The following is a 24,463-nucleotide window of genomic DNA, read 5'->3' on the forward strand; positions in this document are numbered from 1 at the left end:
ACTTTATTAATTGCCGACCAGTTTCGACCAGTTTCGACCAGCTCCTGTAATGGCTTGTCTTTCGAATATATGCATTGAATGAATGATAGATAGATATATTCTATAGTGATGGGCTGTTCAGTGATTATAATCAAAAACTAATTGGTTTGCCCTTTCCGATTCTGATTATCAATTACATATTCCCAGGCAGGCTTTTCATTAACTTCCTTTTGATCAGACCAAATGATATTTCTTTCCGGTCAACTTTTATAAAATTACACGACATATATGAGAAAAGGGTGCTTTGAGCAGGCCAAAATGAGATCTGAAACAGTCATTTTGGCCTACTGCCCGTTCTTAATGAAAACTGTTAATTCCGTAATCAATATGGTTTCTTTATCGCAATCAAAGTGTTAAATATCTTAAATGTATGCACTGAAAGTCATTTATTCTAATGATTTTACTTTATGAGTGACAAATCTGCAAAAAAGTCGTTTGAAATCCATTAATTATAAAAGTTAACAACTGTCTTTTAGGGCTGTCACAATATATATTGGAAAACAGGTATATCGCAATACAAGGGGATATCGTATCGTACCACAATACACAGATGAAATATTGCTGTATCGCAATATTTTTCAAAAGCATATTTTTATGTATATGCCTGGTGTTTTAACTTTGCAAATTACTTCTAATTCTAACAGATATGCCGATAAGCATAAAGCAGGCTTTTAATAGTTTAAATTTTGTAATCGATGGTTGGTTTGACAAAAATCATAAGTCTATGTAATCCTTATTATATATGATTAAGTTTGATAACATTCTGACAACAACTTATAATAAAATTGAGCACATCCTTCCTATGACAATATATCGTGATACGCATCACAATATATTCATTCTATATTGCAAAATATCGTGATACACTCTGGGCTCATTGCGACACGTACCCCTCCTGTCTTTTGATGTAACAGTAGTGTTGTCTCATTTTATTTAGGTATTCAGTCCTACATGATGCGGTCCGATCATCGATCAGTTAACTTACTCGTTGTCAGAATGTGACTGGGTGGAATGCTGTGCAATTTTGCTAAGATATATTCTAGGGGTGCACAAATCGTAAGTGAGCGTAATCACTGGAGTATCGAGGATGGTTCAGCTGGAGATTTCACTAGCTATATAGCCTCACGATTAGTGGGCTTCCTTTATTGTCTAGCCCTATAATGTGTGCTGTGCAAAACAAAGTCTGAGAGTGAGAGGGGCAACACTTTTGTTATATTTAAATAAGATCTTCCGCCTCCATCATACAACAATTTATCAACAATGGTTGTCTGACAATTATCACTATATTCTGATAAGAGGCTTGACAATTATATTTATGATAGAGGATTGCGAATTTATTTATGAATGAGGATTGAAAATATATTTATGTTATCACTATGACAAAGTACATGTACCATGTCACTAAAACTGTGATTGCTGTTTCAGACTAATATCTAGATCTGTTAACACGTTTTCACCAGAAAGATTTCAAGCTATTTAACACCATACAATCTGTGATTCAGTGGAATCACAAAAAAAAACAATTCTGATATAGTAAGGGAGATAACCCACCCTTTTTTATGTGAGGAATGCAAAAAGTTGTTTTTCACTTGTTTGTTTGTTTGTTAGTTTCTTTGGGTTTAACAGCCCATCGACGGCTATCAGGTCATTTAGGGCCATGGTGATTTTTTTGATTTTTTTAAACAAACATGTGAGTAGCGAAGATAAAACCAGATAAAAAGGTTAATTTTAAACGCATTCGCATTGTATGTGTAGATAATTAAAATAAAAAGGGGGTTAAAATAATAAAAGAGATAACGAATAGATGATATGGACTATGTGATATATCTAACGTTTTTCACAGAAAATTGGTCTATGAAAAATTAGACTTTGAAAGTTTGATTTATTTTCATTACCACTGTCTATCAGTCTACTGTTAAGTTCAGACACTGAAAATATTCTCTGATACTAGTTAACAATGGTATAATAATTTAGGTGTTACAGATACATAAATCCTCTACCATAACAACCACGATTACTGTGGTCATCAATCTATAACTTATTGCAATATGAAAAGAGATGTATAGAACATTGTGATTACATATGTATATGACACTTTTACCTTTTTTTCTTCATTTATTTCAGAAAACAGAGCTTAAATTTCCCTAGCTATAGGACACAAAAGTATTTGCTCACCCCCAGAAAACATCAGCATTCTTAAATCAACAAATTTACAAGTTTTTGCAAAATTAACATTAGGCGAAGATGGATTTTATTGGGTGAAAGTTTCCTGGTATACTGTACATGTATAGGGTTTGAAACTACTGTATTGTGCACGTAGCTTATTGGATTAACCAGACTCTAGGCAGCCTCACAGGCTGTTACAGTACTGTTAGAGACAAACCCTGCTACAACATGTCATACCTCTGGCCCAAAGGATACTCAGTGATTTTTGTAGAAATTTTCCAGACATTTTTCAGGTGAATCCAGGACATCTTTTTCAAAAAAAATCTGTGAGTCCAGTTAATAAGAGATATAATCGGTTCTCCGTCAACATGATTTTTTTAAGGCCCTCTTCTCTGTGATAATTTTCGAAAGTTTTTCCCAAAATTAATGCAAAATCACTTTATTTACCGCTTTTTGTGGGTGATAAAGTCACAGGCCCCAGTGGAAAAGAGGTAGAAAATCACTGGTTCTCAGAAAGATATGGTGAGTCCCAATGGGAAACCGCGAGTACAGGAATCAAATATCCGAGTCCCACAAACCACTAGATAACATACATGTATAATTATAAGCTTGTAAGATAATCAGCTGTTCAGGAGAGAAGTCTTCTGGTTACCCTTTTCCAGGCCGGAGGATCAAGAATGTTTCATAAGAAATCTGTTGAATATGATATCAACTGCTCAAGAGGAGTAGTATTTTCGGATTACCCTTTTTCCATGTTCAAAGGATGTTTTGTGGTAAAAAATTAGTTGAAATATGATGAACTGTTCAAGAGGAAATCGTTTGGATAACCCTTTTCCAGGTCCCAAGGATCAGGAATGTTTCATAGATCTGGTTGAAATATGATCACTCTGTTCCAGGCTCAAAGGCTGATTCATGAGAAATTTGGTTGAAATATGACCAACTGTTCAAGTGGAATAGTCTTTTTGGATTATAACCCTTCCAGGTCCCATGGACATTGAAAATCATCTGATCGCTGCCCCTTGTTTCTTTAACATTCCTTAGTAACAAATAGCTTATCTATTTATTTTCTCTCTATATATATGACAGAGCTGTCCAAAGTAAGAAAGGGGTATGAGAAATTCTTAACTTACTTGTGTGACTTTACAATGCAGCAATGATGATATGATGTCACGAAATCGGAAACATTCTGATACCCTGATGCAGAATTTGAATGATGGGAAAGAGAGAAAAATACTCTTTTAAATTATGCCCAGGGGTGAAGGGTAAGGAAATTCCACCTTGGGATATTCAAATTGTTGCAAAACCCAAACAGAGCCTCTTGTTTTACCCTACTGAACCCTTTTTGAAACCTGTGGGTGGATTTTCCTTATCCTTCACCCCTGGGCATGTTACTGTGACGAGAGCCAGACTTGTATAAAGTTTGGTTAGCTTACTTTAACATTGGGTAATTATATAAGACCCCACTTCTTAACCCATTCATCCATTTGGTGTTGCGGGGCTTGCACATGCATGCACAATTTGGTCACTCTGTTTCGGACCATAAAGGTAGGATTGTTAGGGCTTCCGGTTGATCCAGGAATATTTTAGGTAACCTAGATTTATATTTCGGGGGGGGGGGGGGGGGGGGTTAGTTGTGAACCTTTTTAATGTGGCAGATTTTAATTGTACAGAGGATTATGGTTGCCTTCTAGCTTCGTGCTAGAGAGAATTTCCGTTTAGCTCAGTGGTAGAGCGTCTAAGTAGAAGTCTAGGATCAAGAATTTGATCCTCATTGGAAGCACACTACTCTCTTCCCAGTTACAAATAGTATCCTTAGCCCTCCCCTTGGTGACAGGGAGTTAGAACCTGGGTTGTTGTGGTGTTTGAGGGCAAACACATTTTAAAAAGTGGGAGTAATGTGGCAGATTTTAAATGTACATAGTAATACGGTCGCCTACACTACTAGCTTCGCGCTAGATGGAATTTCCATTTAGCTCAGTGGTAGAGCGTCCGAGTAGGAAGTCTGGGATCTTGGGTTCGATCCCCAGTAAACCACGCTATCTTTCTGGGTATTTTTATATGGAAAATAGCCTACATGGTAGTCAGAGCCAGAATTCATCTATGTAATACTTGCCAAGAAATACAGAGTTTCGAGAAACCTGTTAGAAGTATGTACGCAAAAACTGATATGTATACACACTCACTACAACAGTTCCGTTACATTATGTGAAAATAATTCAGTAAGTTGTCTAGTGCAGTGTCGTTTTTTATTTAAGTGGAACTTTATTTTTTTCTGTGTTTACATGAAACTGCAATATAACGTATTAGACGATAATGATCGATAATAAATTGAGGCATCAATTTCTGGGATACCACAGATTACAACGACTACATGCAATATGAAGTGCCGACAATAACATCTTTAACAGAAGATGTAGCAACGGAGCTGACTTGGATATTCGACGCACCTAAGCACTCTAGTTTGATAACTCCAACAATACGAAGAAATTTCCCAGTTTAGTGTTTACAAATGTAGAGTGGTCTTTTTGCTTCCGGCTAAATCAAATTTCAAAACTATTTTTGGTGAATGGTAAAATTTAGAAATCCATGTATTCTCCAAAACTCTTAATTTCCTGTACTACAATTTGGCGCATTTTTCATATTTAATACATATACAGCACTCACGTCTCACTTCAGAGGCGTCGTCACACTTTATGAAATTTCCATGGGGGAGATTAGTGTGCTCAGAACTCTTTCAGGTGAAATCATCAGATCTTAGAAAATAATAATAGTTTAACAAATTCACTGGTTGAAAATGCTCACTTTTGGGGTCCAAAATCGGGAGTCTCCCTCCTAAATAGGGAGGGTTGGCAAGTATGTGAAATCCGGAGTCTCCCTCCTAAATAGGGAGGGTTGGCAAGTATGCATCGGGAATGAAGCTAACCATGACAGACCAAAAATGTAAAAAATCAGTTTGTTTCAATAAAATTACAGTGTTTTAATGTTACTCAACAAAATGCTCAAATTTTTCACTAAAATTGGGTTGAAAAATATGTACATTTGAAGAAATAATGTTCAAGATTATTTTGACGCCTGATTGAAACATGGATGTAATATAACAGTGATTGCTTTGTTTTCACGAGTTCATGCATTCACCTGCGACATTTTAGCTTGTTCCCTTTAGTCGTAATCTCGGGAGTTAAGTCATGCATGACATGTTATATATTGTTATTAAAAGAATAAGCAATTCCTTTATAAGTCTGCGAAACTGAATACTTCTAGCCAAGACTAGTTAGAGATTGTTAACAGAGCTAAGCATTGTCAACTTGTACTGAGCTTCTAAAATGGGTTTGATTGGGTATGGACGAGCTTGTTAGCAATATAGGTATATATCACACACTTCAACAACCATTACATTCAAATTGGGACCCTCAAAAAGTACCAGTGTTTTAAGTGTTTGCCATCAACCTCGGCAAGTAAACACGTATAAATAAGATACCCCTAAGGCGCCTCTCAAATAGCTCACTAGTTTGTTTGGTGAGCCGCCATATTGAGTCCCCATTTCCCTTTCAATTCCCTCCAAAAAGTGATATAATAACAACTAACCTGGGTATTGTTATACATTTAGTATTCAATTCCTGAGTCGTTATGGCTTTTTCCAACTCATCCAGACCTCCGGTCTTCTTTAACTTTTTCACGAGACTTTTGACAGCCTTCTCACTCCACTTATCCTCGCGTTCTGAACTGTCCCCCTTTTTAAAACCGAGGAGCCTTTTGATGATCGGAGGTGTGAATGGTGACATTGCCGTCATCCTGGACACGAGCTTCTCCCACGGTTTCCCGGGGTCTCAGTTAACCTTTTAACCTGTCCTGTTTCGAGAGAATGACATTCAACTTATGATAAACAAACCACGAACTCCATGTAGGTTTGATATCGCCGTGGCTCCTCGGTCAATCAATGGCGACCCCTAGCGGCAAACAATTAGGTACATTTTGTACCGTAATTTCCTATAAACTCGCGGATTTAAAAGATTGTGTATAAAGTCAATTCATACGACTATATTTATTGATAAACGAATGTGGAAATTGTACGTGTATAAGCTGACGCCCTGCCATAAAAATCGACTGGGTCTTCTTACCGTAATATCTATAAATAAATAGGGCCAAACCTACAGCCAGCTACGTACGGAAAGGTTATTACTAATATCCATTTGTAGTCGATATTTCCGATTTCTTCAGTAATTGAAATCGTCATAATATTTTACAAAACAGATTAAATAAGCTTTGATATTAAATATTATCGATTTTGTAGACAAAGGCATTGATAAAAAGCTAGGTCTATATATGTAGCAGCAGAGACGTATATATATTACAATATATACGTCTCTGGTAGCAGGTACCCGTTACAATTTTCAAAAGTTTTGTTTTAAATCCAATGTCATTACAACTGGCTCGTTTCATTGCAGATTTAAATAAAATTTACTGACCGCTAATTTGGTTTATCGGAGAAAGTACCCAAAATATATCACCTAACCAGAGATGTTAGATTGTAGGCCCATTTATAGATACTAATTTGTAGCTGTTCAATTTTGTTCAATACATTAATTACATAATTTTATTGCTGTTCACGATTTCAGAGACCTCCCTGATCAAATGATAAGAATACAAAACAGCTGTGTATCACATTGACATCATCAATCAACGCCACGGTCCAGTTTTGCGAATGCCATGCCAATCTGAACGATCCTACGCGTCAAGTAAACAGATCTTTGCACGCATGTCTACGCTTTCTAATGATCTATGCACTTTGTAAGAATATTTTTGCTGGGTGGTCGGGTGGTGCAGTGGATAGCGCAGTTGCCTTTCCGGGTGGTGCAGTGGATAGCGCAGTTGCCTTTCACCAAGGCGGCCGGGGTTCGATTCCCCGATCGGACGTGAAACGGTTGGGGTCACCTGCCCGAACACGTGGGTTTTCTCTTGGTACTACGGTTTCTTCCAACACTAAGACCCCCCACGCGCTTACATCCGGGCCAACAAGAGTGAGTAATATAAGTTGAAATAACTTGTTTCATAATTGTTGTTAAATAATTAAAGTTTATATTTCTGCTGTCCAAAACAGAAGGCATGCATAGTCCTCGCACGCGCAACTTTTTATTAGTTTGATATCTTCTATTTGAACTCGTAAGTAAAATTACTATCTGTGCATTACCATATATTGATTCAAACGTTACGTTCTGTAAAACACGAAACCTTAACCGATTAGACTAACGTGGAAAGTTGGGTTTTTTTTCTATTTATTTTTCTTCTGAACAGTGCTCCGTTTTGGGTACTGGTCCGCATTTGGAGACATGTCAAATTATAAGAGTGCAAAACTTAAACGGAACTCATTTGACAGAATTATGTTTTCAAACGTCCTCAAAACAGAGCATCGTCAGAATCAATTTAAAGGCTACAAATACGAGCATTGAACAGCTTACACTTGGCATTCATAGAATTCTAACTGGAACCAGGGACAGTATCATTATACGTCCCTGCTGGAACATGATCAATTCCATTAAGCACACTTCATGTTGCTGAATTACTGCCACGTTCCATTTGCTTTCCATATATTCAATACTTATATTCACAACTTTTCAAAACGTTATAATCTCACAGAAAATTATATTTATTTACCCAAGCTTAGCATTTAGCTCAAATATATTAGTGTATCTTTGTTGAATGATTGGGTCAGTGGTATCAAACGTTATAATTATGGCGCCATAATAATGACGTCACCAACACGTGTGTCAGGGCATTTATACCTGTTATAATTCGGCTTTGTACAGCCATGAATTAAACGTATCAACCAAATACCTAGTTATAATTCAATAAAGCCCTACCGGTCATCAATAGCAATGTGTGTTATAGGACCATAACTACATTTGCTAAAACATTCTTTGCTTAAATGGTGGCCGTGCCTTAGAGTGATAAATATTTAAATATAAATTATAGGGTTAGTTGAGTTATGGAATTTACATATGAGGCATGGCCTTTATATGGTCCCTTTTATACATTGCATGTCTATCATCCTCGTGACCACAGCATGACGAGCTATAAATAGAATATCAAAACAAACACAAACACGTTATCACTCATGGTCGAAACACCAAACCCGAAGATCAGAACAAATCGGAGACATAAATAAATCAAAGGAACGATCGAAAAAAGGAAGGCAACATTCCATACTCCTGGTGGGCAAGCGTCTCCTGCACCAAGTCACTACGGTCACGATGATGATTTAATCCTCTGTATATTGCTTTAGTGTTAAACAAAACATTTCGACGAAGTTTCTAACAAGCCTGCTAACTGCAGGTCAACGTTCACAGTCCTGTCGAAATCCGAACAGCAGGCATTTAAACTGTCAAAACATGTGTTTTAGTATACTAGTATGACATTTTGACATTAATTTCAACATTTATGACATTGTTGAGTTTTTAGAATAGTATTCTTAATATTTTGCAATGTTGGGATAGGCAGATGAAAGAGTTCCCAAAATGTTCAAAATTTTTCATTGGATTGTCATCATCAAAGATTCTACAGACCACGGATCATATTCGAAACAAATTGTCACCGAAATGACATTAGATCATCGTAAAAGAGATTCGTTTAATTATAAAAACTTTATTTATTTTACAACAATCATGAAACAAGTTATTTTAACTTACATTGACCAACTCTTTTTAGCCCGGAAGTTAGCGCGTGGAGGTCTATATGTGTGAGGAAACCGGGGTACCCGGAGAAACCCCACATGATCGGGCAAGTGCATGACCTTTTCACGCCGATCGGGGAATCGAACACCGGTCGTCTTGGTGAAAGGCGAGTGCGTTATCCACTGCGACACCAGACCACCCTTAACACGAGAGATTCGTTTCCCTTACAGTGTTGTTCTGTATGACCCGCAATGCTGATCATAGATAGCAACATGCATCACACATCAATTTAGAAATTTATCAAATGTACCACAAAAGGATTCTTAAGATGTTCTGTCCGAAAACCATCACAAACAACATATTTCTCAGGTGAACTGGTATAATACACACAGGTAGGAGAAACGCCTTTTAAGGGCGAAGATGGAGATCACTTGGGGATGTGTCGAATGCCAAAGGTCACATAACCAAGGGCTGTTCTCAGGTGGACAGATTGAGTGAGAGGTTAACGAGAGGTTAACGAGACCAGGAGACACGGAGGAGGTCGAGATGAATTGAGGAGAGAAGGCGTGGCATGGTATTGGACACACACCAAATCTATAAGATATGGAAACACCAAATCAACAAGATGGAGAAATGCAATGCAAAATATGATCATATGGGCGGGGGTGGCATTTTTACCGAAAATCGATCTAAACCCCCCAAACGTGAAAAATTACTCTAAACACCTTAGTTTAGGTCCAAATATGGCTGTAACAAATTCTCAGGTCCCTGTGATCGTGATGGTGACCATAAAACTTGTCCATAACCTTCATCAATCTGCATCTTTGGAAACTACAGTATACTTATACAAAGTCCCTGCTTTGGTTAGTTATCAGATATGTACAGACAAATCAACAGCCAGAAGCCATCTCAAGCAATGATATGTTTCAGACAAAAAAAAATTGCTCATCTTGGAATAAAAATATTTATAACTTTTGTATACCAACACTATTTTGATTATAGATGGACCTGGTACTGAACTACCAGTGACAAAAATATCAATACAAAATATGTGGTGGAACATATTCAAAGAAGGGATCAAACGACTATATGGTATATACATCAAAATTCATGACTATATATATATAGTCTAATCATTATGATTGAACCGTCAAACGTTCCTGTGACGTGTCACGGTGGGGAAACGAAGCGGTGAACGCACATTTTTCGCGCATGTGATATTTTTTACTGTCTCATGGCAATATCACCCGCGCCCCTTAAAACCAATGTATTTTCGGAGTGTGACAGATATTTTTGTTTAATTTTCTCCCAAACAATCAAATAGCTAGAAATTCACTTCAGGTGTAACAATACAAAATATGTGGTGGAACATATTCAAAGAATGGATCAAATGACTATATGGTCTATACATCAGAATTCATGACTATATGTATAGTCTCATCATTATGCTTGAAAACTGACAGAAAAGAAGTGTTCCAGTCTGAATGGGATGAGTATTTAAACAACAGAGAAGATGTTTGGAAAAGATTCGATGTTCGATTCCTTTTCAAGATGGCCACCAAAACATTCATTTCACTGTCCAATTAGTTGTCAGATTAATAGACAACTACCAGTGAAATTTAGAGATTGTGTGATTGTTTGCCACTTTGGTTTTATATATGTATTAAAGTTAGAAGCCGTATTAACAGCTGATGACATTAACAGATAATGTTTTGCAAGATGCAAGAGTATGAAATGTGTTCGAATGGCAGACATGGAAAAAATAAGGAAGAAAACATGATGCAAGGCTTTGAGTTTGTTTTCAAACTGGTGATTCTAGATTCACAAGAAGACAACTTATTTCAAGCTTTGTCGGAACTTTTTAGCCCTTGGGTGCAACTGTTTTGGATTTTGAAGATTGCTATGACAGCAAAGGATAATAAAGTATACTTGATGTAGGAGCACACACTCCCATTGTTCTTTGACCAATTTGGCATTGACAGTGGTACTCTTTTATTGGATTATTATCATTTGGTGTCGTGTACTGAATCCAAACATTATATTTAGTCTGGCTTTTGTGTCTGGAACAAATCTGACAACAAACGAGGTCTTGAGAGTGCTGATACACCCATATTTCATAATCTTTACGAGTTCTGACTTTGCTCTCTCTTGGAGAGAGGTAGTTGTTTACACCCTCTGAGCCAAACAGTTTGTTTTTATAAGTAGAAACTTCATTTGATGTACAAGTTTTCTGTCTTTTCTGTCAATTTCCGGTGATCTTTGATAAATTGGTCCCCGTATCCAATTGAGACATGCAGTCACAATCTTTAGCACTTCCTCAATTGTAACAATGAAGCAATTTAATATTAATTGAGTTTTAAAACTATCCAATGCTTCAGACAGCCATGATACAATCCATCGGGATTTAGTAACTGTTCTGTCAATGTTAGCCTGTAGATCAGAATGTCGGCTCGGACCAGTCTAATACCAGATGTCCTGCTTAGATGGCAGGACATCTCTAAAGCCACGATCAACGACGACATTGTTGTCTTGCTCCAACCATGTGACCTTGTCTATGATGGTTTTTGTAATGTTTGCATCATTTTGGCTTCCAGAGAATTGTCCTACTGTGTCCAAATGTAGCCATCAGGTAGAGCTATGCTCATGAATTTAAGATAATTACGCTCCTCTTGGCCACCGTGAGAATTCCCCGAAGCTTATGCCAAGCACTGTGTTTAATATAAATATATGTACCATCTATTAAGGCAGTCACTTTGTCTCCAAAGAATGTTTCTGAGAATAAAGCATTGTGTGAAAGTATATGTTCCCTACTCAAATGGTAAGGACAAAGAAACAGGAACTATAGATTTATTTAACGCTTTTACTATAGAATGAAAGAATTTTGAAATACCAGACAGGGAAATGCCAAAAAGAGCGGACAACTTAATTACAAGAGATGTCAGTTTTCATTTTAACCCAAAACAGTAAAAGAGCCTTTTGTGTAGTTTTGGTCTATACTGAAGAAGAAGAAAGAAAAGTGGCAAAGTATGAATGGATTTTGAGAAACGGTTCTTTGATTTACCTGTCCAAGCTTTGCAACCAGGGTCATCCAAGAGACAAAAATTGAGAGTGAAGGCTGATTGATTCTTTGATAAGATGTACGACACTTCTAAAAGGTCATCAATTATTTCAGATGACCTACTTCATAATTGAGAATTCAAAGACTCTCTTCCTTATATCATAACCTGTGTACAGGGTTCAGGTCATTGCCAATAAGAAGAAATAAGAATACACGTGATGATGCAGAATACCGCTATTTGTGTGTGAAAATTAACTGATGCCTGGTAGGTTTTTGCAGAATTGTGGATTTGTTTCCCTTCGAATTAAAATTGTTAAAAGAAAGACAACAATTTTTATGTGAACAGGACCCGTAAAACAGGTCCTTGATTGTTAACGGAGGGACACCTATAGTAGTTTCATCTTCAAAACGTTCTGTTTCAGATTCTCTTTCGCGCAGATACCTTATGTAGCACTTCGGACAAATACTAACGTCTTCATTTGAGCTATCTATGACACCTTTAGTCAATACATGTATATCCAAAAGCCATTTATATTATGGATTTATTTTACATTTCGTGTTCCTTTGCATTTACGATATTTCGCGAGGATACGATGGCGACCTTCACCAATACATTTACTCTTAATTATGAGATGAGTATTAACAAATGAGTATGAAATATCCCGTAACAGCAATTTAAAAGCGAAAGTCTGGTGATAAAATGTTTAAGAACAAATTGTAAAAGTGACAAGGATATTACATTTTATCTTAAAATTGATTGGTAATAAAAACTCCATTAATCACGCCAAGTGATGAAGTAAAATTGAATTTGGAATTTGTTGTGACCTTACATGCAATGAAAGGTTTATTGTATTATATAGTACTTTTCACCAACGTTTTTGGACTGAATGTTTGCATACATATTTGAAATAATACCACTTCTTCATGCTATGAAAATGTTTGGTATACAAGAATAACAAGAATGAAAAATCCTTTATTTTACATTAACATTTTCACAAAATGTTCGATTACATTTTGGATGATAAATATATTATTAAAGCACTACAAGTAAGAAAGTGTCCCAAGTATAACGGTGTAAAAAATACTATTTTTTTCAGAAAAATACTTTCAGGCTGATATTCCATGTTCCGATCCCCATGCTGTAATTAGGTTAATGATTCAAAGTAGTAACATCAGATGTATAAAGGACTGAAAAGAGTTAAAACAGCAGCATAAATCTCGTAACACTTCTGAAACAAAAGTTATGAGGGGGGCAGGCTCCTGTGTAATTTTACCATATCCTATCATGACTGGCCCTTTTTCTCTTTATTTCTGTTTTGTATATTTTCCAAGCCATGTTACTCGTATGTTGTTTCAAGTCGCGTTTTCTTTGCATGCACCAAGAGGTTTCATGGCAATGTCAAAAAGATGTCCACACTTTCCCATATTGGGGGTAAGACAGAAAAATGTCAACCCATGTCATTTTATTTATCGGTGTCGACACAAAAGATAACCATTTGTTTGTGTGTTTTAAAGATGCATTTATTGTTACCGCTTCTTGTAGACGTTTTGTATTTTGTTTGTTGTTAATTTCTCGAGTTTTAACGTTTGTTGTTAGCTATCTGGTGTGACAAAAAGGGTATATGATATAAGGCGGTGAACTTTTCGTAAATAATTTAATCAGTGTCCTTTTTGTCAGAAAAATAACTACATTCGACCTTTCATGGGCCCGTATTCTCATGCTCAAGCCTGGATTTTGTGCTCAAGTCTAATATCTTGTTCCAGTTATAAATTATTTAAAAGATCTTATCTTGTCGAAGTTTTTTGAGGAAAATGAAGAAACTTGAAGCCAAATACTGTTTTCAATATTTACATTTGACTTTTTGATCGTTTGACATGATTTAGGAGAGTTACAAGAAAGCTGACTGACTTGAGCACAGAACCCTTGCTTGAGCACGAGAACGATTACATGAATACGGGCCCTGATGTAACACTTGCTAATGATAAAGGGGGGCTGGTTTGTTGGTTCGATCATTTGTTTGGTCCAAGACCTACAATTACATAAATATACAATTATCATACACTCACTCACACTTCATATAGTTTCACTTAAATATAAAATGAAAGGATGAAATAGATAATAGGAATTTATGGTACTTACAAGGTAGTCGTGCAGGGGAAAGCAACAGGACGTAGGTGGTCGGGTGCACGTGGCACAGTGCAATCGCCTTTCACCAAGGCGGCCGGGGATTGATTCCCCGATCGGACGTGAAAAGGTATTGGGTCACAAATTTTTGAAAACTTATTACATTGAAAAGCCAAGCATATTTAAATTGAAAGGACCACTGAGTGTGAATAATAGTATATATAGCTAAGTTGCACTCTCCAAGCATATGTATGTTACTGTTTCTATTTGTAATTGTGAGTTTGTGTAAGTGTTATTTTGTATTATGCACTGTAAAGTGTAAATATTGCACTTTTGTTTCTTGTAACTGATGAGTCGAAAGAACTTGAACATAAACGTCAACCTGCCCAATCACGTGGGTTTTCCCCGGGTATTCTTTATGTTTGTGAATCATAGACGCCTCGGCAACTGAAAGTGGGTACCTGGCATATGGAGAAATGACGGTCACTTTGCTAATTTGCATAATCCGCCATCTTGGATAAAATGGCGGCCATTTGGCCCATTGGGATAACATTATGGGCTTTAAGTTTTTGTGTTTATCGGCTGGATAGTAATCCGAATTTTTTTTGACGGGATGTCAAATTTCCCTACACACCGTCTAAATATGGGTTACAAGTTAATTAGCGCGATCCATTAAAAACTCGAGGTTCCTGGAGTAGATGAACTTTTGAAGCGAGGGCGCCTATATGTTCTATGCAATCGAATACTGGAAAACGACCAAATAGACATTTTCTGAACTTTCGATCAAATTTTTCGATGCTGTCTCCGTGATCTAGATAAGTTGCCGAGATTCGCTCGGTAACTTCCGGTTTAGAAAAACACAGTTTATGAGGTGTTTTAAGAATATTTGCAATATCCGAGGTTCCTGAAGCATTTGAAAAGTGGATTTTCTTAAATTTGACATAAAATCAAAGGGGCACCATAGGGGATTATGTAAAACCATCGTATTCTTCTGAAAATGAAAGGAGTCTCCATGTTTTTGTGACACTCTATCGACTTGAAAGAGGTACCAAAAGGATTCATATAAAGTATTTACTTATTCAATCCAACTGAATTTGATATATATTACTGTGGGTAGAAGTACAAGAATGCTTTTTTTCACGAACGGCCACATGATTTGAAAAAATAACTTACATTAACAACATCTCACTGATCTTACATGTTATTTGTAAATTATTTAATATTTCTTTTTAGTTATTTTTTCTAGAACATGCCGTGACATAAAGTTTGTCCCTGTTTCAGACAACGCTGTTAAATAAATGTGTAGACAATCTTTTATTCTAAGTTGGTATCACATATGAACGTACATGCTCGATCACCTCATAATTTGTATACGTCAAAATAGGAGCAAAAACGGATTTTCAGGACGAAAAATTAAAGCATATTGATACATGTACTTGAAGCTAATCCATGTTGTTATACTTTTTAATTTATAAGTCAATCCGTCTGCCTTATTGTTGAATGAGATATGTTAATTTATCAGTCGTTCCAACTAATTTGTTTTAATTCAACATTTGAAAAAGAGCTGGTATTCCAGCCTAGCCTCCGAAATGATCATCTGAGACATATAAATGTAATCCTTCTCTCCGGGGCAGTCTGGTTCTCGTAATGCACCTTTCATCTATTATATATAAATAAACATTGTCCTCAGTATATTAAGAAACATCCGTCAGCCCGTGATTATTCTGTCCTGATTGTTTTAGAATCTCTGTATCACCACGGACTTAGATAATCTAATTCCGTGGTGTCACGTATACCAACTGTACTACTGCAATAAATATGAGATTGCAATTGTCATATTTGGTATTGTTTTATTCTAATTATGCAACTTTTTTAAGATACCACACACTTTAATTTTGTACACAAGTTTGATCTTATAGGCTATAGATTCACTTGTTGGAATTTTAGTTTAAAACCAATCGTGCAGTTGAATTACATTATACCTTCGGGGGCCCCTTGAGCTTTCTCAAATTTCTGATTTTAAAACACAAATTTCTCGTTAACCACGAGGATTTTGTAGGTTAATGTTTCAAAACTAATATCTTAAATGCCTTCTTACATATAAATAAAATACGATTTGTATATAGTGTAGACGTAACAAGTACAAAATGCACATTGTTTATGCTCCTTCATCGGTAGTATAGAATGTGCGAGAATGACAGCTGTATATATTCCATATTTTCCCTTATATTAAGAAGTTATGTAACTCCCGTTCCCATTATCTTTGATAAATCTTGTTCAATGTGACCAGTTGGTTAATTTTATTCTACAGATTTGTCTTAAAATACGCCAAAATCGTAACTAAAATGAGCCTGGGAACAATTAATTTTCTGTTGGTTGCCATGGTGGCGCGGAAAAACTCTGATGATCACTTGATCAAACATGCTCCGCCCCTCATTAATATTCATGAGCAAAAGTGGCCCTCATTTCTCCATATGGACAACTCGGCACTTAACTTAGATATTTTTGGCACTTGGTTACCTCGATCCGAGTCGGCACTTATATTTTCGGAACTTTTTGAACTCGGCACTTTTTGAAGGCAGGTCGGTGTTTATGTTCTAACTATGGGTTTACACTAAGTGTATTGTAATTACCTCTAGAAATTGGTAGCTCTTGTGTACATTTTTGTACGTTAGGTTCGTTTCGTTTCATTTTATTTGTTAGTTTGCATTTTGTAATGTACTGTTTCTTTTACAGACGTTAAGAAATCCGATAAATTGATTAACCCAACCGGTATGGCGGACGCAGAAGACATTTTCGGCAGCGATGCTGAATCAGACAATGGTTTGTGGCACTGCTTACTCAGTGTGATCGTTATGAGCGGTAGTGATGATAAAGGATACCACGTCAGAAATTTGAATGCGTGTCTTTCGTAGATCACACTCACAGTAGTTAAGAAAACCTATTTCACGTGGCAGGAGAATGGACGTTTTCATAAAATCTTTTCTTCAGGAAACGAAACATGTTTTAATGTTTACGAAATGATATATTTGATGACAACTTGGTATTTATTTGAGACAAGTAAATAGACATCTGCCATAGTTCATTAATACTTGTATACTGTAAGCAAACTCGCCTATTATACGTCAGTTGGAGTATGAATTTGTTACTAAAAATAACCCAAATAGCGGTCAAATAGCTTTAACAGTAACTTTTGCAAGATATTATTAAAAATCGCATTAATTTACGACAAGCTAAATAATTGTGTTACTTTACCGGAAGTATTGTATCTATTTTTGGTACTTTCCCACTTGCAAATAAAGTTTATTTTTGTATTTGTATTATGTGTCATGACTGAATAGTGAATAAATGCGACTTGGTCGAACAATTTGAAAAAGTTAAGATTTAAGTGATTTGGGCTATTTTTAGTAACAAATCCATACCCATATTGGCGTAGAATAGGCGAGTTTGCATATTATAAACAAGTTAGTGGTTTTCCCCGACCTGCTCTGTAGCCCGAGTTTCCTCTGGCCCTAACACCAGACTTAGACATTTCGAAATATAGATGACTGGTGTGGGGCCAGAGTGACTGCTATATAAAAACCTGGAATACTCTGACACCGTTTGGTATTATTAGGCGCTGACAACAAAAATCTACTGTGACACAACACATACCTCACATATATCGATAAATGGAATATTTATTGATCCAAATCCAAACCGTACTGATCCAGACCATAAACAGATAATATCATTCTTCTTAAGAAGATTTCCAGACCGCATCTTTTTGTTGATTAGTCACTGCCCGATACAAAACGGTGTCAAAGAATTCCACGTTTTCATATAGCAGTGCATTCTGTCAAAATGTCTTAAGTCTGGTGTTAGGGCCAGAGAACACTCGGGCTAACTCGCACTGGAATTCCACCTCACCAAATGGCCAAGTGGTTAGGTCGTATGACATTCTGCTACCACTAGCCTTGCACCACTGGGTCGCGGGTTCGAGACCTACGTGAGGCAGACGCCAGGTAAGGTCGAAGGTTAGTGGTTTTTCTCCAGGAACTCCGGTTTTCCTCCACCACCAAAAACTGGCACATCCTTCAATGAGCTGTTAATAGAACGTAAAACATAAACAAACCAAAAAAATTCTGTAGAGCATAAGACTAGTAAACCAGAACTTCTTGGTTCGACTCCTAGTAGAGGCAATACAAAATAATGACCTCTGTCGCATTCATAACAAAGGACAGTTCGTTCCAATCAATAATGATTCTTGGGATAGAAGGATTGTTTACAGATAGTTTTCAAATGAAGTCTTTGGTTGGAGAATGAATGAGAAAACATTGCCTGTTGTTATTGAAGTTTGAAGATGTTTTGCTGGACTGAAACTGTGTTATGTGTAATTTTAAACATCATGGAGAGCCAGTATCATTTTGTATTTTATTAAGCAGCATTAATGTTCAGTTATTTCTATGTTTTTGTGAATTTGGTATCTTCTAAATTCACCATTCCTTAGATAAATTTTGCTGTATTTTCCCAAAATCAACACAAAAATGGCCACTTAATTTTCCTAGGAAAATAATTACTCATAATCACAAATCACAATATTCTACAGTTTTTCAAAATTCAGTGTTCTATTTCACCCAGAGTTGTCCTAGGAAAACACAAACAAATCCAACAAAACTATCAAATTGCAAAAGAAAGAAAATTCACACACAATGTAAACAATAATAACAGACGCCCCATATGGAAAAAAAAATGTTTGGTCTTATTTTGTTTAAAATCATTTTCAGTTCAATTCTTTAAAAATATTTTATTTGGGACTTGATTACAGATCATGGAAGTGGTGGTTCAGGATCTCCCGCCAGAAGTGGTTCAGGGTCTGAGGGCAGTCAGCACAGCAGTCCCGCACACAGCAGTCCAGCATGCAGCAGTCCCGCACACAGTGGTTCTGGTAGCCCACCAGGCAGCCCACTAAGTCATGCTTCAGGTAGTGTAGTATCGAATTCCCCCCAGGGAACCCCCACTCACAGTGGATCTGGCAGTCCCCCTGGTAGCCCAAAAAGTGATGCATCTGGAACTCCAGTGGGAAGTCCATTACATAGTGGAGCATCAAATTCTCCCCCAGGGAGTCCTGCACCTAGTGGAGGATCACAATCTCCCCCTGGCAGTCCTGTCCACAGTGGTGCTTCAAACTCTCCCAGAGGGAGTCCCGTACACAGTGGCGCCTCAAATTCTCCCAGAGGGAGCCCTGTCCACAGTGGTGCTTCAAACTCTCCCAGAGGGAGCCCCGTACACAGTGGCGCCTCAAATTCTCCCAGAGGGAGCCCTGTACACAGTGGCGCTTCAAATTCTCCCAGAGGGAGCCCTGTACACAGTGGCGCTTCAAATTCTCCCAGAGGGAGCCCCGTACACAGTGGTGCTTCAGGATCCCCCCGAGGGAGTCCCGCTCACAGCGGAGCTTCAAATTCTGCCAGAGGCAGCCCTGCACATAGTGGCTCGGTAAGCCCCCCTGGGAGCCCCAGGAGTAGAGCATCAGGATCTCCCATGGGTAGTCCCAAGTCAAAAAGTGGGTCACCAGTATCGCGTGGATCAGGGTCACCTGAAAGAAGTGGATCAGGAAGTCCACCTGGTAGTCCACACTCTGGGGCAGGAAGTGCAAGGTCAGGTTCAAGGTCACGGTCCAGATCTAGATCTCGCTCTAAATCTGGAAGTCGATCAAGGAGTGGAAGTCCAGCCAGTAGAGGATCAAAAGGGAGTCGCCACAGCAGTCCGCTGGGGACGCCTGGTGGGGGAAGTGGGAGTGCCCCTGGATCACGTGTGGGATCAGGTAAACTATATTATCGTTAATATTAATGGTACACGTCTTAGAGCCGAAGTTTATATGTTAAGTCGATAATAATTTAAAGTCAAAGAAAAGAAAATGACAAAGAAACTTCCTTGAATGTTATTAAAATCCGGTATTTTCAAAGTTGTTGTTTGGAAGCCAAAGCCAAAGATTTGCAACATGTCAACATTAGATATGTATCTGTGTGATATTTGTTGACAAATGAAATAATATAGCTATATGCCAATGAAATTCCCTAATCCATTATATCCTGCGTTTACTGACACTCTGATATTTGACACAGCACACAGTGGAAGTGACTCGGACGACTCCTTCATTGGCCGCAAGAAAAAACAGAAAGTACCTAAGGGTAGTGATGACGAAGGATCAGGGGGCGGGGAAAATGGCCAAACCGTTGAGGGTAAGACTACGTTAGTTTGTTACTGTTCTGAGTTATGTGTTATGACTGTTATTTTAGAGAATTTGTTTTCCATGTAAAATGCTGCTCTGTTTTCCTAATCAAATCATGGAGGTCTTTGTGGAGAAAAATGTAGAAAAAAATCACTGATGTCTATGGTTTGTGTTATTGGAGCAAATTGTGACACATTGAAATTTCAACCTGTTGATAAACATTACAGAGACGATTCATCAAGATTTCAGTATGGTGTTACACCCTGTTGTCACATTGTAGCTACTGTAGACGATCTGTTTGGAGATGCTGGTGACATCAGTTCAGATGAGGACGATGAAGATAAAGACAAGGAGGAGAGGAAATCCGACTCTGAAATAAGATATGGGGATGAAGACAGAGACGGAGAGAGAGTAAATATAACATGATGATAAAAAGTCTAAAGCGAGGGACATCAATTTAGTATGAAATTTCATTCACATAAACATGATTTTTGGGTATTTGTTAGTTCACCATCTGCTGATGGTGGGCTTTTCAAATCACGCTTCATCCATGGTCCTTCTTCTGTCTTCTGTCCATCATTCTGTCTGTCCTAAAATGATTCTTGTTAGCGCTATTTCTTAGAAAATACTTAGCTACGCATGTCAAATTTTGGGATTGATTGAAAAACCAAGATGACCGACAGGTGGCCATCTTGAATTTTGAAAGTTGGATCTTTTTAGCACTATTTTTTCAGAAATTTAGTGCCAGAGGTATCTTTCTCAAATTTTACAGAGCTACCTATTAAAGTGCCTGGGAACTCAATGATTTGGCCAGGATCTATCCATTTATCACCGGTTTTCAACTGACTTCTGCTGAACCAAAAAAGTCACAGAGGGCTAAAGATTTGTTCCTAATAATTATATTGATTGATTATTATTGATTATTGACCTTCTTTAAAGGTCACAGGGGTCAAACTTACAGAAAAAAATCAAATTTCTTGAGAACGATAAGACCTAACGGTATGGAGGTCCTGTATCTTGCTTGAGTGGATACAGATAGCTGTCGTTCCATGTTTCACTTAAGATATAAAATATAGCTCAGGAAAAAAAATTGGTGCATAACTGCAAAGTGGAAAGATGGTCTGTCGAAATCCGGAGGATGCAACAACATATTTTTGGCATTGGGAAAATTGTGTTTAATTTTGACTCATTAAGTCCAAGCACCAAATGAACCATAATAAAACCATATCCAAGATGTCCCAAAGTATGACGTGTCCTTTTACAAACAAATGCTTTATAGGTGTACAATACAGTGAAGGCTTGACCATGAATTTTGACTTGAAAGTATTGAAGTATTTCCTTTTAAACATTTGATATTAGTTACATAGCAGGGAGACCTGCCCATCTTGAGGGTTTGCTTTTTACAAGGGAGATAACTCCTGTTTTTATCAGATGCAAGGCGAGGAGGAGGAGGAAGAAGAGGAGCCCCCAGAAACCAGGATTGAGGTGGAGATCCCCCGCATCATTACAGACCTCGGCAAGACCGTCCACTACGTCAAACTACCCAACTTCCTCAGTGTGGAGACGAGGTATAGTACCAGACATGTCATTCTTCTACCCATTGGGCCTCTTTTTTTGGGTTTAATTTTGTGACAGAGTGTGTAATTGTAGATTGTTAACTTGTTCACCCCTGAAGACACATTTAAACTCGTCCCATTCAAAGGTTGGAATAGTTTATTATGAAATTTCAGGGGTGAATGAGTTGAGGAAAGTGTGTTATGAATAGTCTTGAATTTGTAATTTGCTTCTATTTTATCTATTATGTTTGCTGTAGTTCATTAAATCAATATCCTATATCAAAGAAATTCTTTAGCTATCTTCTCTTTGGGTTCAGTAATATTAATAAAGTGTCAGATGGTCCCAGGAAATTACATCAGATCAATTGGCATGAGGCAAAGCCAAAACAGAAGGTCAATGTATTAGGGAAAAGACCAATAACTAGGCCAATACAGAAACAACCAATCAATCAAAGGTTTATTAATTAGCCCTGTGACAGTCATAAAATAAAAATCAAGATAAATGCAACGTTATCATAAGTCTAATGTTTATTTTTAAATCACCCAAACAGTAAACAAATAAAGGTCTTCAGTCTCTCGCTCTGTGATGTCTGTATTGATGCTTATGTAAATAAGTCGCTTTCAGATAATGGAACAATTTTCTGATTTATTTATAAACAAGGATTATTGACCACTTCAATAAATGTAAACCCATTGACTGAATGAATGTCGAACTGCACAACTCATGTTGAATTCGAAGTTGTGTTATTGCAATCTGCTGATTCTTCTCTGTCCGACAGGAATATAATACATTTACCATAAATTCATTCCTTCCAATCACTGTTGTTGAGACAACTCCTCATCTTTTATGTTTATGCTTCTATTTGCTCTCCATTTGTTAGTGTAAAGTTAGACCGTCCATTTCAAACACATCTCAGCAATGACAGAGGATATGTGAATGTCAGCATGCAATCGTTTCAGGCTAATGCGGTATGAACATTTCTGGTATTGGTCATGTTTTTCCTGTATTGGCCGACTTTTTCCTGTATTTAACGACTTTCAGATATATTTGTATTGCCTGGGGTATTGCAACATTACCAATCTAGTTAATTCAAAAATAAGAGAGAAAGTTTATTACGTTCCTTATATTGATGAGTTTTGTTTGTACAGGCCGTTCGATGCCAATGTCTATGAAGATGAGGTAGATGAGGACGAAGTGTTGGATGAGGAAGGCCGTGCCAGGACGAAACTTAAGGTAACGTCAGTCTGTTCAGGAGTTTAACATCATATTGGCTTCTGACTAATCTTTGTCACAATTTTATATAAAACAGTAGTTCAAGACTAATGAACATTTGGATGAGGTCTATAGCAGACCAGACTTCCTGTCAGGACTATAAACTGCTCCTGAACTAAATTACAACTGTTTTTGTGTGCAGGTTGAGAACACAGTAAGATGGAGGACAGTTAAGGATGAGGAAGGTGCCCCTATTCTAGATGATAACTTAGTACCATTGAAGGAGAGTAACGCTCGGGTTGTACGCTGGTCTGACGGCAGGTGGGTTACTTCCAACAGTTTCCAATGGCTTTATTAGGTACAGGTTGTAAATAATAGAAATTCAAAAGCTATACTTTAGATCTACTGCCATGTCTCAAGTTTGTTAACTCTTTCACCAACCATACTGGACTCATCCAGATCAATGCATGATAGAGTCTACTAAAGTTACAAAGGGTTAATCTATAGTTTTATGTCCTGTCTCAATTAGGTCATGATGTTTATTTAATTCTATGACTATGACAGTTTTCTGATAAAGGGTCAACTACACCCATTATAAAAAAGAATGAAGAATAGTTCCAGTCAGAATTTTTTGATTGGGAATATTCTCCCTTTTATATATGAATTTGAAGCAACAAAATGGAGTTTTCCGTGTTCATTTTTTTCAAGTTTTACAGCCCATAAATTGGGGGTTCCCAAAATCTAATCTAGTATATTACAAGTAGACAACCGGAAAGGGAGTACTTCAATTTAGTCTAGTATACTTCCAGTAGACAACAGGAAAGAGAGTACTTAAATCCAGTCTAGTATACTTCCAGTAGACATCAGGAAAGAGAGTACTTAAATCTAGTCTAGTATTCTTCCAGTAGACAACAGGAAAGGGAGTACTTAAATTTAGTCTCGTATACTTCCAGTAGACAACCGGAAAGGGAGTACTTCAATTTAGTCTAGTATACTTCCAGTAGACAACAGGAAGGAGAGTACTTAAATCTAGTCTAGTATCCTTCCAGTAGACAACAGGAAAGAGAGAACTTACATCTAGTCTAGTATACTTCCAGTATACAACAAGTAATTAAATCTAGTCTCGTATACTTCCAGTAGACAACAGGAAAGGGAGTAATTAAATCTAGTCTCGTATACTTCCAGTAGAAAACAGGAAAGAGAGTACTTAAATCTAGTCTCGTATACTTCCAGTAGACAACAGGAAAGGGAGTAATTAAATCTAGTCTAGTATACTTCCAGTAGACAACAGGAAAGAGAGTACTTAAATCTAGTCTAGTATACTTCAAGTAGACAACAGGAAAGAGAGTACTTAAATTTAGTCTCGTATACTTCCAGTAGACAACAGGAAAGGGAGTAATTAAATCTAGTCTAGTATACTTCCAGTA

General features: G+C 37.2%; 2 protein-coding genes across 3 annotated transcripts in view; one reads left to right on the forward strand and one right to left on the reverse strand.

The window, feature by feature from the left end:
* LOC110466968 (mothers against decapentaplegic homolog 3-like) overlaps positions 1-6,245 on the reverse strand; it is a 28,922-nt gene extending 22,677 nt beyond the window's left edge. The window contains exon 1 of one of the 2 annotated variants that reach the window (XM_021523801.1): positions 5,791-6,245. In XM_021523801.1, the coding sequence (XP_021379476.1) occupies positions 5,791-5,996 (206 nt within the window). In that variant the 5' untranslated portion in view covers positions 5,997-6,245. The remainder of the gene's footprint in view (positions 1-5,790) is intronic. The other variant, XM_021523800.1, reaches the window with a different exon arrangement.
* LOC110466966 (RNA polymerase-associated protein LEO1-like) overlaps positions 1-24,463 on the forward strand; it is a 42,217-nt gene that overhangs the window by 12,018 nt on the left and 5,736 nt on the right. Inside the window, exons 2-8 of the mRNA XM_021523799.1 lie at positions 16,793-16,879; positions 18,864-19,859; positions 20,161-20,277; positions 20,548-20,678; positions 21,699-21,835; positions 22,973-23,057; positions 23,239-23,357. Coding sequence (XP_021379474.1) covers positions 16,793-16,879; positions 18,864-19,859; positions 20,161-20,277; positions 20,548-20,678; positions 21,699-21,835; positions 22,973-23,057; positions 23,239-23,357 — 1,672 coding nt within the window. The remainder of the gene's footprint in view (positions 1-16,792; positions 16,880-18,863; positions 19,860-20,160; positions 20,278-20,547; positions 20,679-21,698; positions 21,836-22,972; positions 23,058-23,238; positions 23,358-24,463) is intronic.

The sequence above is a fragment of the Mizuhopecten yessoensis genome, unplaced genomic scaffold, assembly GCF_002113885.1.
Source record: "Mizuhopecten yessoensis strain PY_sf001 unplaced genomic scaffold, ASM211388v2 scaffold11151, whole genome shotgun sequence".
Classification (NCBI taxonomy): domain Eukaryota; kingdom Metazoa; phylum Mollusca; class Bivalvia; order Pectinida; family Pectinidae; genus Mizuhopecten; species Mizuhopecten yessoensis.